Source organism: Clarias gariepinus, chromosome 2, assembly GCF_024256425.1.
Source record: "Clarias gariepinus isolate MV-2021 ecotype Netherlands chromosome 2, CGAR_prim_01v2, whole genome shotgun sequence".
Lineage (NCBI taxonomy): Eukaryota > Metazoa > Chordata > Actinopteri > Siluriformes > Clariidae > Clarias > Clarias gariepinus.
This window is the reverse complement of record NC_071101.1, coordinates 41,416,332-41,429,778: the sequence shown is the minus strand read 5'-3', so window position 1 is coordinate 41,429,778 and position 13,447 is coordinate 41,416,332. Positions and strand designations below refer to the sequence as shown.

At 38.8% G+C, this 13,447-nt stretch overlaps 1 protein-coding gene across 1 annotated transcript; it reads right to left on the bottom strand.

The window, feature by feature from the left end:
* Positions 1 to 5,094: 5,094 nt before the first annotated feature.
* On the bottom strand, positions 5,095 to 13,194 carry LOC128512410 (gamma-aminobutyric acid receptor subunit rho-1-like). Its single transcript, XM_053485678.1, has 8 exons — positions 13,100 to 13,194; positions 12,258 to 12,325; positions 11,882 to 12,105; positions 9,528 to 9,610; positions 9,265 to 9,405; positions 6,626 to 6,778; positions 6,143 to 6,339; positions 5,095 to 5,597 (listed from the first exon to the last, which is right to left on the bottom strand). The coding sequence occupies exons 1-8, from the start codon at positions 13,116 to 13,118 to the stop codon at positions 5,298 to 5,300; spliced, it is 1,185 nt and encodes a 394-aa protein (XP_053341653.1). The 5' UTR covers positions 13,119 to 13,194; the 3' UTR covers positions 5,095 to 5,297.
* Positions 13,195 to 13,447: the final 253 nt, after the last annotated feature.

Below are 13,447 nucleotides of genomic sequence, written 5' to 3'. Positions count from 1 at the left end.
AGATGGGGTACTAATCATACAGTATACACACATGCAATTTAGGAAAACCAATTAGCCTAATCTGCATGTCATTGAACTCTGGAAGGAAACTGGAGAACCTGAAGGAAACCCACCAAGCACAGGGAGAACATGTAAACTCCATGCACACAGACCCTGAGGTGGGACTCGAATCTGGAGGTGCAAGGCAACAGTGCTAACCACTAAGCCACCGTATATACACTATACGTATGTATTCAGTATAAAAATTATTATTATTTTTTTAAATGGTGCATTGTGGTTAGCACTGTTGCCTTACGAGAATCGAACCCACAACCCTGGCGGTGTAGGGCAACGGTGCTAACCACTATGCCACCATGCACCACGTTTCCTTTCCAGGGTCGTGGGTTCGATTCTCGCCTCGGGTCTGTGTGTGGAGAGGCAAAATGCTCAAAGTGCAGCTCTGCTCTGATACTTCAGGCTGCAGCCAGGGCTACTAGGAACTATCTGCTTACAACTTCCTGTTTTTAAAGAATGGTGAGGATATTAAATGTTGGTTGATGTCAACTCAAGCATCCGGTGTAATTTAATATTTTATGGTGGGGATATAAAATATTAAATTACACCGGGTGCTCTCCCTGACACAGCCCGCGTCCAGCACTGCGTCCAGTGGCTGTGGTTTGGTGATTGGCTGGGAATGGAACCTGGGCCTTCTGCGAGTAACCTACCACTGATCCACCACTGCTGTTTTCTGCACTGAGACAAGTATTAAATCTTTTATTTTCTTACCTATTTTTAGAACAATCTATTTTTTAGAACATTCTCTCTTAGACTCTTTGTCCATCATAAAAGAAAGGAGAAAGAATGCCAACACACTTTATTGGGTAAATAAGGTGCAGTTTGCTAAATTGGCGTTTATGCAATAGAACAATGGAAAGCCCTGGTGTACAAATAACTCACAGACATTTATCACATCGACACAAAGGATATACAGTGGAACCTTGGCTTACAAATTCACTTAGTTCAGGAGGCACTATATTAAACTATTTCCAACACTATATTCGTATTTTTGCATATAAAACAATAAAAACATTTAGAAAAGACATATAAATAAAGTAAAATATGAAATAAATAGACATTAAATCCACTGACACAAATACATTCTGAGCGGCTCCCGGACTTTTGATTCATTCATTCATTCGTCTGCCGAAAAGCTTCTTATGCAATCCAAATTTCTGTGAAAGGTGAAAATGCGTAAGTGAATCCATTCGTATGTTGAGGTTCTGCTGTAAGTGCATACAGTACTGAGCTTCTGGTGAGTCTGAAGATAAAGTGCCCTTAGAGCTTCTCAAAACAGAACAACACAGGTTTATATCTAATAGTGTTTTGTGTCTGTTGTACTTATTGCCTTTTTTTCTCTGTCTTGGTTTTAATTATAACAATGTGCATATGGGCTGTGCCAGGGGATTTTGTTTATTATTATCATTATTATTATTATTATTAATAATAATAATAATAATAATAATAATGTGTTAATGCTTCAGGTAAAATATTCCTTAGATGATGCATTTTTAAATCCCTTAAACTTCCTCAGTTTCACTCCTTTTTCAAACACACCGTTTCAGTGTCTATGTAAATATGTTACTCCCGAGCCACGCCTCGCTAGAGAACAGAAGATCCGATTAAACAAACCAGGAAAGGGGCTCTTCTTATATGAGGTCACATTAGGAGGATAAATCTAATTGGTTTGTTTAAACCTCAGCAAATACAAAAAAAGAACATAAAGCAGAGAATATATGTTCCTCATATTGTTTCTACTAGAGACCCATCTGAATGTCTAAAAATGACGAAAAAGTGAATTTTGCATAATAAGTGCTCTTTATTTGTATATATAACTTTGTACAAACTGAGCCAGGTTTAACAGGAGAGACGAGACATTCTGACAGGGGAAAAACAACAGCAATAAGTGGACCATCATGCGCTCTCATGGGTACTGGAATGTAAGAAAAAAAGTCAATTAACCATATTAAATTATACATATTTTAACGTTTATTCACCAATGCAATACATGAAATAAGCATTCGGACACTTTTGTTATTTTAAAAAAGTTCTAGTGGCATGAAATGTGCATACTTACTGTCTTTTGGCTTTGTCTTAATGACTTTGAATTTTTAAAGTGTGTACTCATAAATTCATAAATTAATTCACAAAGATAGATTTATATGTATAGCTTAAAAACTATTGAGTCAAAGTGAAGTTAATATTTACACTGAAGTTTATTAAAGATGAAAAAAGTGTCCACACACTTTCTCTTCACCATGCACTATCCATGCACACAGACGACTACTCCGAGCGTAGCTTTGATCTCTATGCTAACTACAAACTGGTGTCTTTAGGGATGAGCCATGCACTCAGGCTTACATTTCACTCACATATAATATGGATTTCTTCTCTAGCAATAAACCATTTTTCTTTACAAGGGAGTTAACATTTCTGATGATGGCATTCTGGTCAAGCATAAACATAAGCATGGGAGCTGCGCGATTCAGGATTCACCTTGCTCTTTGTTCTTCGTACTTGGGTACGCGTGCATATTTTCACCCTCCAATACAGCAGGTGGCAGTATGCACCTACTTGGTTTGTGAGCCGCCATTAAACACAAGACAAGATTAGAACGAAGAAGTTAACCTCCTCACTAAGCCTAATATTATAAATATTTCAGAAGAAATGTCAAGAGCAAACATCCTCGTGTGCCTTCCTACTTATCAGCGATGACTGTGTAGGTCAGAGGATGAGATGAAGCGTGCTACACGCACAGAGCTTTTAGAGCAGACCGACGGCATCTAATCTGCAAATAGTACGGCGTATCGTTCCTGAGACTACCTTCTCCAGCAGACTCGGGCACGGTTCCAGAGTGTGGAACGATCGGGTGATCGATCTGATGAAAATTAACCAGACTTTGGGGTTTAAGTGTTCTCGGAAACGATCTTGTGACCCTAATGTGAAAACGCCCTTAATCGAGCTGGGTCAGCTTTCGATTCAGAATCAAGCCATGACTGATTGACTTGAAAATAAACCCTTATGTTTGCGCATGCCAGGGGCAGGGCTATACATGTAGCCCTACTGTAACACATGTAGCCCACGCCAACTGTGATACTTTCTGCCACCTTGTGGTACAATTAAGTAATGACTTTCAAAATATGTTGGTTCTCTTTGAAAAAAAAAACTATAAAAAGCAAATATAAAGTATATTTTTGATTGTAACTATGCAGCAAATTAATTGTTTGTAAATATTTTTCATATTAAATACTAGAAATATATAAAACCCCACAGTGACATGGGTTAGCAATGTCGTCTTGAACCTTCAGGGTCCGGGTTCGATTCCCACCTCTCATTCTCCTGGTAATCTGGTTTCCTCCCACAGTTTAGAGACATGCAGATTAAGCTAATTGCTGTTTTCAAATTGCCCATATTGTGTGAATGAGTGTGTAATTGTATGTCTTGGCCTGCGATGGATTGGCACCCCACCCAGGATGTACCCCACCCAAGTCTCCTGGGATAGGCTCCAGGCCCCACGCGACCCTGTATACAGGATAAAGTGGTATAAAAGATGAGAGAGTAACTATGCAGCACATTAATCCAGAGTTTTATAAAGAAAATATGTAAAAAACGGGTATCTTTGTATGCCTAAGGAGCTGAATATTTATAATTAATTAATTTGCCGCATAGGTACACTGAAAAGTAAACTTTATATTCACTATCTATAGCTTCTTCGATGTAAACCAACATATTTTAATAGCAATCATTCGACTACACCACAAGGTGGCAGCACAAATCATAGATGGGGCTCTGATCCCCATTTTGTGAAGGTGTGGCTTCTTCTTCTTAAATTTATGAGCGGTTGGTGCATGACCGCCACCTACTGGACTGGAAGATAATCACTTTATACAAAATATAACATTTACAAAAAAAAAAAAGTTACACGCATTTAAAAATGAATGCATATTATATATATTTAGAGGTTTTTAACACTTTAAAACATTTTTAAAACATACTGTAACGTAGCTGCTTGAGAGGAACCAAACAATAAACATTAGCATTATCTAATCAAATTCAACAAACCAATATATAAATAAATAAACAAACAAACAAATAAATTCCCCAAATTAAATTTGAATCTGATCGACAGTCAATGACTTACACGTCTAATAAGCATCACTTAGATACGGGTGTAGATACAGCTCTTCTGCTCCGTTTGGTTCAGAAGTTGCACATTTATATGTACACGACATTAATTGATGTGTTAAACATGTACACATGCGCTGCTTATCATTAACCTGTTGTATGCATGGGGTGTGTGCTCGTTGCATGCGCTTTATATGCTGCTGACGTGTTTTGCAGTGTGTGGAGCATGTTTATTCCTGAATCTAGAATTTATGCACACATGCCTTCGAAAGGTTAATCTCTCTCATCACCAGAGGAAATACTGTACTAACCCCTATTAAAGGTGACGGGGATGTCATCGTCACAGAAAGAAAAAAATCCAACCATAATATTAGCACACAGTGAGGATGTGAAAGCCTGGCATCTTCCTTCCTGCTCTGCTGTTTTGTGAAATGGACATAAAGCAGTGCCAAACTGCCCCTGGCACAACATGACCCATGACATATTTGCTTCAGGCCCGCTGCCCCTATGTTCTGATCCCAACTTCCTGGAGTATGCAAAGAGAAAAATTGCTTTGTACTGCAACTACAATGCTCAAGTTCAAGGACAAGGGGTGTTCAAGTCAAACCGGGATTTTTTTTTTTTTTTTTTTTTTTTTTTTTTTTAATTACTAGGTTTTGGATACTATCAAGGTAGAAAGTTTTCTCTTCCTGAAACACTGGCCTCCCAGGAACTGTAATCTTTAATAGCTCAATGTATGTGGAAATAGTACTGTATAATGATGTGGCAATAACTTCTTTTAATGTGCAAGTGGTGTGCACTGTGCTTAAATCCTTTTATAAATGTCAGTTTTGCACCCTCATTCATGAGAAATCTCATTACAAGTCCCGGTTTGACTTGAACGCCCGTCATGCTTTATTCTAAATCTTTCCAGAATATCAGTGCAAAACAGTGCTGCTATTTATATTTTCAATGCATAAATGTATATCTGTTCATGTCAGAATAGGACCTCATATTCAGTAACATCTCTGTTCCAGATGACTGGGGTTATCAGGACCAGCAGCTGTTGGAGCAGACTGAACAGGCTGGAGTGTATCTCCATCGTGATAACACTATCTGGATGTCGTCTCCGGTAGAAGCAGCAGCAGCAGCGGCTGTTAGGAATAAATGGACCAGTATATGATGTTGAAGAGAGTGTAAGCTCCGGGAAAGATCACACGCGAGTACTTGTCTATGGCGTGCGTGTCGATCCAGAGGCTGACGTAGGGGCGGGACTTTCCGACTCGGCTGTTAGCGCCACGCTCCTTGTCCATGGCCAACTGCACCAGCATGTGCTCGCGCTTGTCTCCGTTCACCTCGGACACGCCGTAATGACCTGTAGTCATGGTGTCCATCTCGCTGTAGCTGCTGCTCATCATCACGTGGCCTGCGTGAGACATCCCGCATGTGCACGGCAGCTATTGGGTTCACAGATGAACACTTGTTATAAATATGGCACATTAATTTAGGAAGTAATAATGCTAATTATTTAAATGTTTCTAAAAGAAAAAAAAAATTGAAAATCTTCCATCGCTGACCCAAACCTTTAATCACGTCTACACAATGCGAATAAGATAAATGATGTCACTTTGTTTATATTCCATGGCATAATTTAATGAGTTCTGGTGACTTTTTAAATGTAAATTTAATTTAATTATTAAATTTTAAATGAAAAAAAAAAAAAGCTTGTGGCCCACCTGCAGTTCTCTTATGGTCCACTAGAGGGCTATAACACCCACATTTTAGGAAACACTAGTTCAAATTACTCACTTATCATCTATATCGCTTAATCCTGTATACAGGTCGCGGGAGGTGCGAGGCGACAGTGCTAACCACTACGCTGCCTAGTCTAAATTAAACCAAACAAACCGTCTCCAAGTTAAATAGAAGGACAATTTAATTTTATCCACATGTTCATATGATCTTTAACAGTCTGACTGTAGGACCCATGGCTTCATCTTACCCTCTCTCTGAGCTTCCTCTCTCTGCGCTCCTGCAGAGTGGACAGGTAGTTGACAGCCGCGTACTCGATGACGGAAAGGAAGACGAAGACGAAGCTGACCCAGAGGTAAATGTCTACGGCTTTGATATAGGACACTCTGGGCATGGACGCATTTACACCTGTGATGATGGTGGACATGGTGAGCACCGTGGTGATGCCTGAGGAAGTAACACAAAAAATAAGAAAAACTTACGAGTATTGGGTGAAATATAGAATTTCTGCAAATATTATTTATTATTATAAACATTATTTAATATGGTTCCTTCCCATTCTTTAAAAAATATACTTGGTGAAGTAAGCACATGACGGAGTATAACGCCAGTATTACAAGACTCTCACAGCCATGTGCATTTCATACCCTGAATGTTTTCTAACCATATTTAAAGTATCTTAAAGAGTAAAATTTAAAGAAAAAAAAAAAGATATAAAATCTTGGTGTCTTACCAAGAGGGACCCTGGCAGGGACGGCACGGCGGTCGATCCAGAAGGACACCCAGGACAGCATGACCATCAGAGTGGCGGGAAAGTAGGTCTGCAGCAGGAAGAAGAAAATGTGACGTCTCAGGGTGAAGGTGATGTACAGGCGGTTGTACCAACCTGCAAGAGGAGAGTGAAAGTCAGTGTTTGGGGACAACAGGACTCCCCTAAACATCACTGCACCCTAAACATCACTGCACCCTAAACATCACTGCACCGGCAGCGTGGCGTTATAGCAAATGAAAGGCTTGGACGGTGTGCAGTGAAGTGCTTTAAAACAATGTTTAGGATTAAAACTTTATTAATACTTTATACCGAATACTGATTTTTAACCATAATGGAATTGATCATGAGTAATTAAATGAGCTGCGTTCCTTATAACATTAGATTTCTCACTTAAAATCAAAGCGCACCCTTTAAACACTACAAAACAACTTCAAATGAAATGAAATGAAAAGCTACGTTTTTACCGACTAGCACTTATACAACATCATTATTATTTCTTTAACAAACGTCTTAGTAAATTATTCATCCCCCCCACACAGGATGTGAATAGATTAGTGTGTACCATTATTTTCATTAAAAAAAAACAAAAACAGTCACATTTGCCACCTCAAAAGCCTCCGAAGTCTTGAGCATCTGTTGAGCAGTTGCTAGCATGCGGGTCTTGAGCTTCGAGACAAATTAGCACTTTTGGTGCTTTGAGACTGAAAGGTTGTAATAAGTGGGTTTGAGTCTAGTTCACTTGTATTGTTTGGAGGAAAAAACAGATTTTAATGCGTGCAGTTTGACGTAAACATGCGTTGCACAATTCAGAATCCAAAGCTGATCGCTCATCTCTGATCAAACTGAAATCCATCCAGATCAGTTGGTGCATCTTTATTATAAATGTACAAAAATGTTAAAAATCTACTTTGGAGTCAGTGTAGTGATGTATGAATCAGCACACAGATGAATTGTGATTCGGAATATATCACATTTCACCTCCTGCACCCTATTGACCTCAGCTCAACACTAATCTGTGTGACTTACTGTAACTCGATGTGATGAGTCGCATGTGACTAATAGCGGCTTTCTTTTCATTCTATTTTTTAATCTACTTGCCTGGAAGCCTTATTCTACAATAACAAGATTAGCAAAGAAAAAGGATTAGAATCACTTTTACAATTCCATGTCAAGACCAAGACACCTTACTCTGCTATTAGTACCAGAGGTGTCAAGTAACGAAGTACAAATACGTAGAAATTTTGGGTATCTATACTTTACTGGAGTAATAATTTTCAGCCCACTTTTTACTTCTACTCCTTACATTTTCACGCAATTATCTGTACTTTCTGTTCCTTACATTTTAAAAATAGCCTCGTTACTTCTATTTTATTTCAGCTTGTCATTCAAAAAACAACAACAAAACACAAACATCCGGATAAATCACGCCAGCCGGATGGAGCGAATTTGATTGTGATTGGATGAGAAGTATAAACACACCATTCCGACACACTATTGGTTGGTACGCGATCCATCGCACCTGCACATGACGTCACGTCACACACTCCAGCAAGGAGGTTTGAACAAAATAGCATTTTCGGTTGATAAGGTTGTGATAAGTAGACGAAGATGTCTGTGATAGAGACTCAATATTCGAGCGAAATGTCACAACCAAGCACCAGCGCGGAAGGTAACAGGAATGATTTATATATATATTTATATAATTTTCTTGTATGTTAAATACTTTTGACACAACTGATTAGTACTCGAGAAGGACATGACTGGAGCTGTGGACTCTCAATTCCATTTGATTGCGATCTTCAATTCGATTTATTCCAACAGCACTAATGTTTCTTGTCTGACTTGTCTTGAGTAGCTTCATTTCCTACAGGTGTGAACTATCAAAAACCACTAAAGTAATCTAATCTAATAAGCAGTGAAATGCTGTGCACCATGCATCTAGGAACCTCTGTAGTCCAACTAGGGACCATGAAGGCCTGTAGTCATTGCTATGGTATTTATTCCCATTTTTACGACTGTGGTAGGACCTCCAGTCATTACTCACACACTTAATGTACTCACACACAGTATGGGAAATTTGGGAACTAATCTGCATGTCTTTGGATTGTGGGAGGAAACCAGGGAACCCAGAGGAAACCCACCAAGCACAGGGAGAGCATGCAAACTCTATGGACACAGACCCAAGGTGGGAAATGAACCCACCTTGAAAGTGCAAAATTTAAAAAGTTTAATCAATTAAGACTGATTGTTCTTTTTTGTCTTTTAGCTGTTCCCTTTCAGGGGTCGCCACAGCGAATCATCTGCCTCCATCTAACCCTATCCTCTGCATCCTCTTCTCTCACACCAACTAACTTCCTGTCCTCTCTTACTGCATCCATAAATCTCCTCTTTGGTCTTCCTCTAGACCTCCTGCCTGGCAGTTCCAACCTCAGCACCCTTCTACCGATATATTCACCATCTCTCCCCTATATGTCCCAACCTGATCTCCTGGACATTTCTAAACAGCTCTAGAAATGTCCAGGAGATCAAGCGGAAACTGCACTGGTGGTGTATAACAAAAGGAAGTAGGACATGAGTGTTCCAGACACACTAAGCGGTACCTGTGCTGCTGTAGAAAGCCAGTTTGGTGGTGGTGTGAAACTCCTGAATGAGGAACTGAGAGAGTGAGATCTTGTCATCTGTCTTCAGCGAGTCGTTCCCTTTCTTCCAGTACAGCATCAGATCATCGTCTGTGTACGCGTCTATTAAGAAGAGGCCGATAAAAGGACTTGAATAAAGTTGAAGACATATAATACACTAGATCAATAAAAAAAATCATTACTTAGTTTGAGTTGAGTCTTGGAATAAAGAAGTAGACACTCACAGCTTTCGATCTCCAGCGAGCATGTTTGAGTGTCAAGAGGAAAGTGGCTGAGGTCCATGTTACACATAGCTGTGACCGTGACCCTGAAAATGTTAAACATTTATAACTTTAGACACAACAACTCGCCAAAAATTCTAAGCCTTTTAAGGATTGTAAAAACATGCTTCAATATTGATATGCACTCGTTCCCGTGGACATTCAGCAAGCGCCTGATCCTTGCAAATCTTGTGTTAGAGACGGATCTGTCTGTGTGTGAACTGTACACACAATCATTCATCAACACCACTTGCACATTACTGAGAGTTATTGGCATGTCTCCTGTACAGTTATGACCTCACTACAAACCATTGCCACATGTTTGGGGCATTTAAGGAGTTCCTGGGAGGCCAGTGTTTCAGACATGAACCAGGCAGTCTGATCGTGGCTACCTTGATGGTGTCCAAGCACCGGTTAAACACTGGGATAAGTGCGTTAGTAGGGGATTATATAGAGCAATACATTGAGTTTTTATTCTATTCTGCACAATAAAAAGGCCTGGTTTGACTTTATAAGAACATCATAAGCTGAATTTTCTGTCTTGAGATGGATGAACTTGACGATGAACTTTTAGATCTGCTGTATTTTAAATGATATCAGTGATTATTTAACCAATAATAATGTATTAAGTTATTATATACAAAATACTCTACCTGTATGATTACTAAATATAGACTTTACATGGAAATGTGCTTTCTATAGTATACTGATAAACACTCTTTCCGAACACATATAAGTCGTTTAGTTTCAGACTTTCCCACAATTAACATTCCATGAATATATATTTTTTCTCTTTCTATAAAGGTTAGGCAAATATTAGGAGACGCCCAGCTGTGTTTGGCTTGAATGCAAAACAGATGCAGTATCAGCCTGGAGATTAACCCCTCATCTATAAACTAGACTTGTGTTTCCCACAGTCGAGTCACATGGCCTAACATCTGCACATCCCACAATTCCCGGAATAGAAGTAGCTTTACCACCGTGCATGTCCTGTATGGTGGAGATTTAACTAATATCAGCTTCAGAGGCTCAAATAACGCTGGAGTTAAAGGGTGACATCACATCACAAGGGAAGCACTAAAACCCCATGGACAATCCATTGCCCAGGAGATTATGAGAGCTTAAACGTGCCACAGTCCGTCATGTAGTGATTATGGTCTACTGATTGAATTCAGCACCCTTATAGTTACAGTACTCAAAATGCTTGGAAATGGGTTCGGAAGACAATTAAGAAATATATACTGTATACAGTACTGTGCAAAAGTCTTAGGCACCATATTATATACTGTACCGACTTTGTTATATATGTTTATCATGTCTGCATAATTATGTTCAAAATCATTCAGTATTTTTATATACTGTATAACTTAAAAATTAATAAACAAATAACACAGGAGAATGTATCCATGGCTGTAAAGAAAAAATATATATGGAAACTAAAAACCTAATGTACACTCCTGGGATTTGCATAAGAATAGAAAGGAGCGAGTGTGACAAAGTTACCAGAAGAACTCATATTCTCCAGCATGTTCAGTAAAACCTAACAGCTGTTTTACTTATAGTACTGAGTAAAAGTCTTGGACATGTACACAAATATGACATAAGGTAAAGATACTTTTGAAATCATATCTATAAAGAGCAATTAAGAGTAATAAAATAGTTCAAGTTAATATTTGGAGTGAAAACTCATGGTTTAAAATCAGGAGTTTTAGACGCAGAAAACAGCTGTTAGGTTTTACTGTCCATCCATGATTATTAATTCAGGGTTAATGTTATGGCTGATCAGTTCAAGTTACAAAACTCACCTTCTGTTAAATTTAATTGCAAAGGAGTTTTTGGTTTAACGAAACATGTTCATATTGTAAGACCGAGTGATACAGTAGATATTCAGCCAAAACATGGTATTGGTCCTTAAAAGTGTCTCATCTGGGTGAAAAATTACATTTTCAGACAGGATCATTTAACACCATTTTTCATAATACTTAATGCTTCTTATCCTAATACGTTCATGCTTCGTTTTTAAAATGTGTAAATATGCATTTTAATTTTCTTTTTTTAATGATTATCATTTGAAGCGAGACGCTGAAAAATGGGGGCACATACAGTATAAAATCATCTCCCAAAACGGCGGGATGAGCAATGTGAAATTTATAGGGATGCAAGACTGGTCACTTCAATGTTGTATAAACTTCAGAAAAAACTTCCTAGGCACACACATTTTCCATACTATAAACTGTATATAACAAAAAAAAAAAAAAAAAAACATTAAAATGATTGCATTTTTAAAACAAGCACAGCTTTAGTATCATTTGTTTCACCTGACGCTGTAGAGTACTTTGCCATCGGGATAAACCCTGAGCATGACGTTGTCCGTTGTCGTATCGTGGATGAAGGAGCGTTTGGAGTGGACGAAGAACATGTCAGGGACCCAGATCTTCTTTACTAACCGGCTATCGAAAGTCATGCTCTGGTTGGTCTTTCCTGCGTAGGACAGGCGCTCGTCTTTCCAATAGTGCCTCAGGTACAGAGTCATGGTGAAGTCCTGACACACACAACAATGAAGTATTTAAAGTATACCTTGCTTATTTTTTATCTCGATTATGAACATATTGTTATAGAATAATCACATCCCATTTACATGTGCAAAAGTCTGCAAAAAATTGCATTATAAGATTGCAGTGCAGTCACTCTTACCATATCCACTTCAGAGATAGTGTCCAGGCTTTCAACTTGTACATCCACACCCACAGGAACAGCTGGGCCTGGAAACAAAGTTGAGAGATTTTCGAAGGTTACTAAAAGAGCTTGGTTTATGATAGGACTCAACACAAAACCTTCTACGGGGCGGCATCATGATTGACAGCTAAGAAACCAGTATGGATTCTACGAGGGGCGTTCATGTCAAACCGGGACTTGATTGACGATTGACATTTACAGAATACTTCAAGCACAGTGCGGCGATGAGACTCTTAGCAGCAGTAAAACAATTTAATGGTGCAAATGTTTTAAAGAAGACCGTACATCCATGAATGATGTGGAACGTTTGATCTTTGAAAATCGATGGACAACTTGTCGCCAACTTTGAATCATTCATGAACACCACTTGCATGTTACAGGAACTCAGCTGGGAGTTATTGCCACATGCACCTCACAGACCTGACCTCACTTTATGCCATTTCCACAAGACTGGTAAATTAAAGGAGTTCCTGGGAGGCCAGCATTTCAGACATGAAGCAGGCAGTCCAGCATGATATCCAAGCACTAGTTAAACTCTGGGATAAGTGCATTAGTGTAGCAGAGGATTATATAGAGAAATAAAGGGAGTTTTTTTACTCTCATAACTGTGTTCTGTTATTCTGTACAACCAAAAGTCCCTGTTTCACTTGAACACCACCAAAAAACGAGTTTTTAGTGTTACTTTTGACCCTGAAATGGTTGATAAATACAAATATTCTTCACAAAAAAATAAATATATAAAATTTTTACTCCATTATTTATGTTCATATGTGAGTTAAATTTTTTATATATAATTTTACCTCCAAAACCAGGCCGCATTGTGAAATCATGGTCCTCTATCCTGAGGATGTGCTCAGATTTCGGCACCGAGCCCTTGGTGATGTCGGGGCTCCTTTTCAGAATGGGACTTTCAGAATACAAGATTAAATAAAGGATTAGATAGTTAAAAATAAAGAATTCTACAGTAGAGTGAGCATTACAATGATCTCTCTCGTGTAACAACTGATTTACTGTTTGGCGATGCGAAGCAGATGCAAGTCCTTTATAATGTGCCTTTAAATGACAAATGTAAAGGTACACCCTATGGTGACATCATCGCTAGGAAACTCCTGAGGACATTTTACCACGGAACAGGTGCTACAGGTACC

What these genes read in the sequence shown, in the direction of transcription:
- LOC128512410 (XM_053485678.1), bottom strand. An exon ending in GGCTTTCTACAGCAGCACAG is followed by an intron (nt 6,779 to 9,264) that starts GTACCGCTTAGT and finishes CTCCTCTTGCAG; the next exon opens with GTTGGTACAACCGCCTGTAC. An exon ending in AGAGGAAGCTCAGAGAGAGG is followed by an intron (nt 5,598 to 6,142) that starts GTAAGATGAAGC and finishes TGAACCCAATAG; the next exon opens with CTGCCGTGCACATGCGGGAT.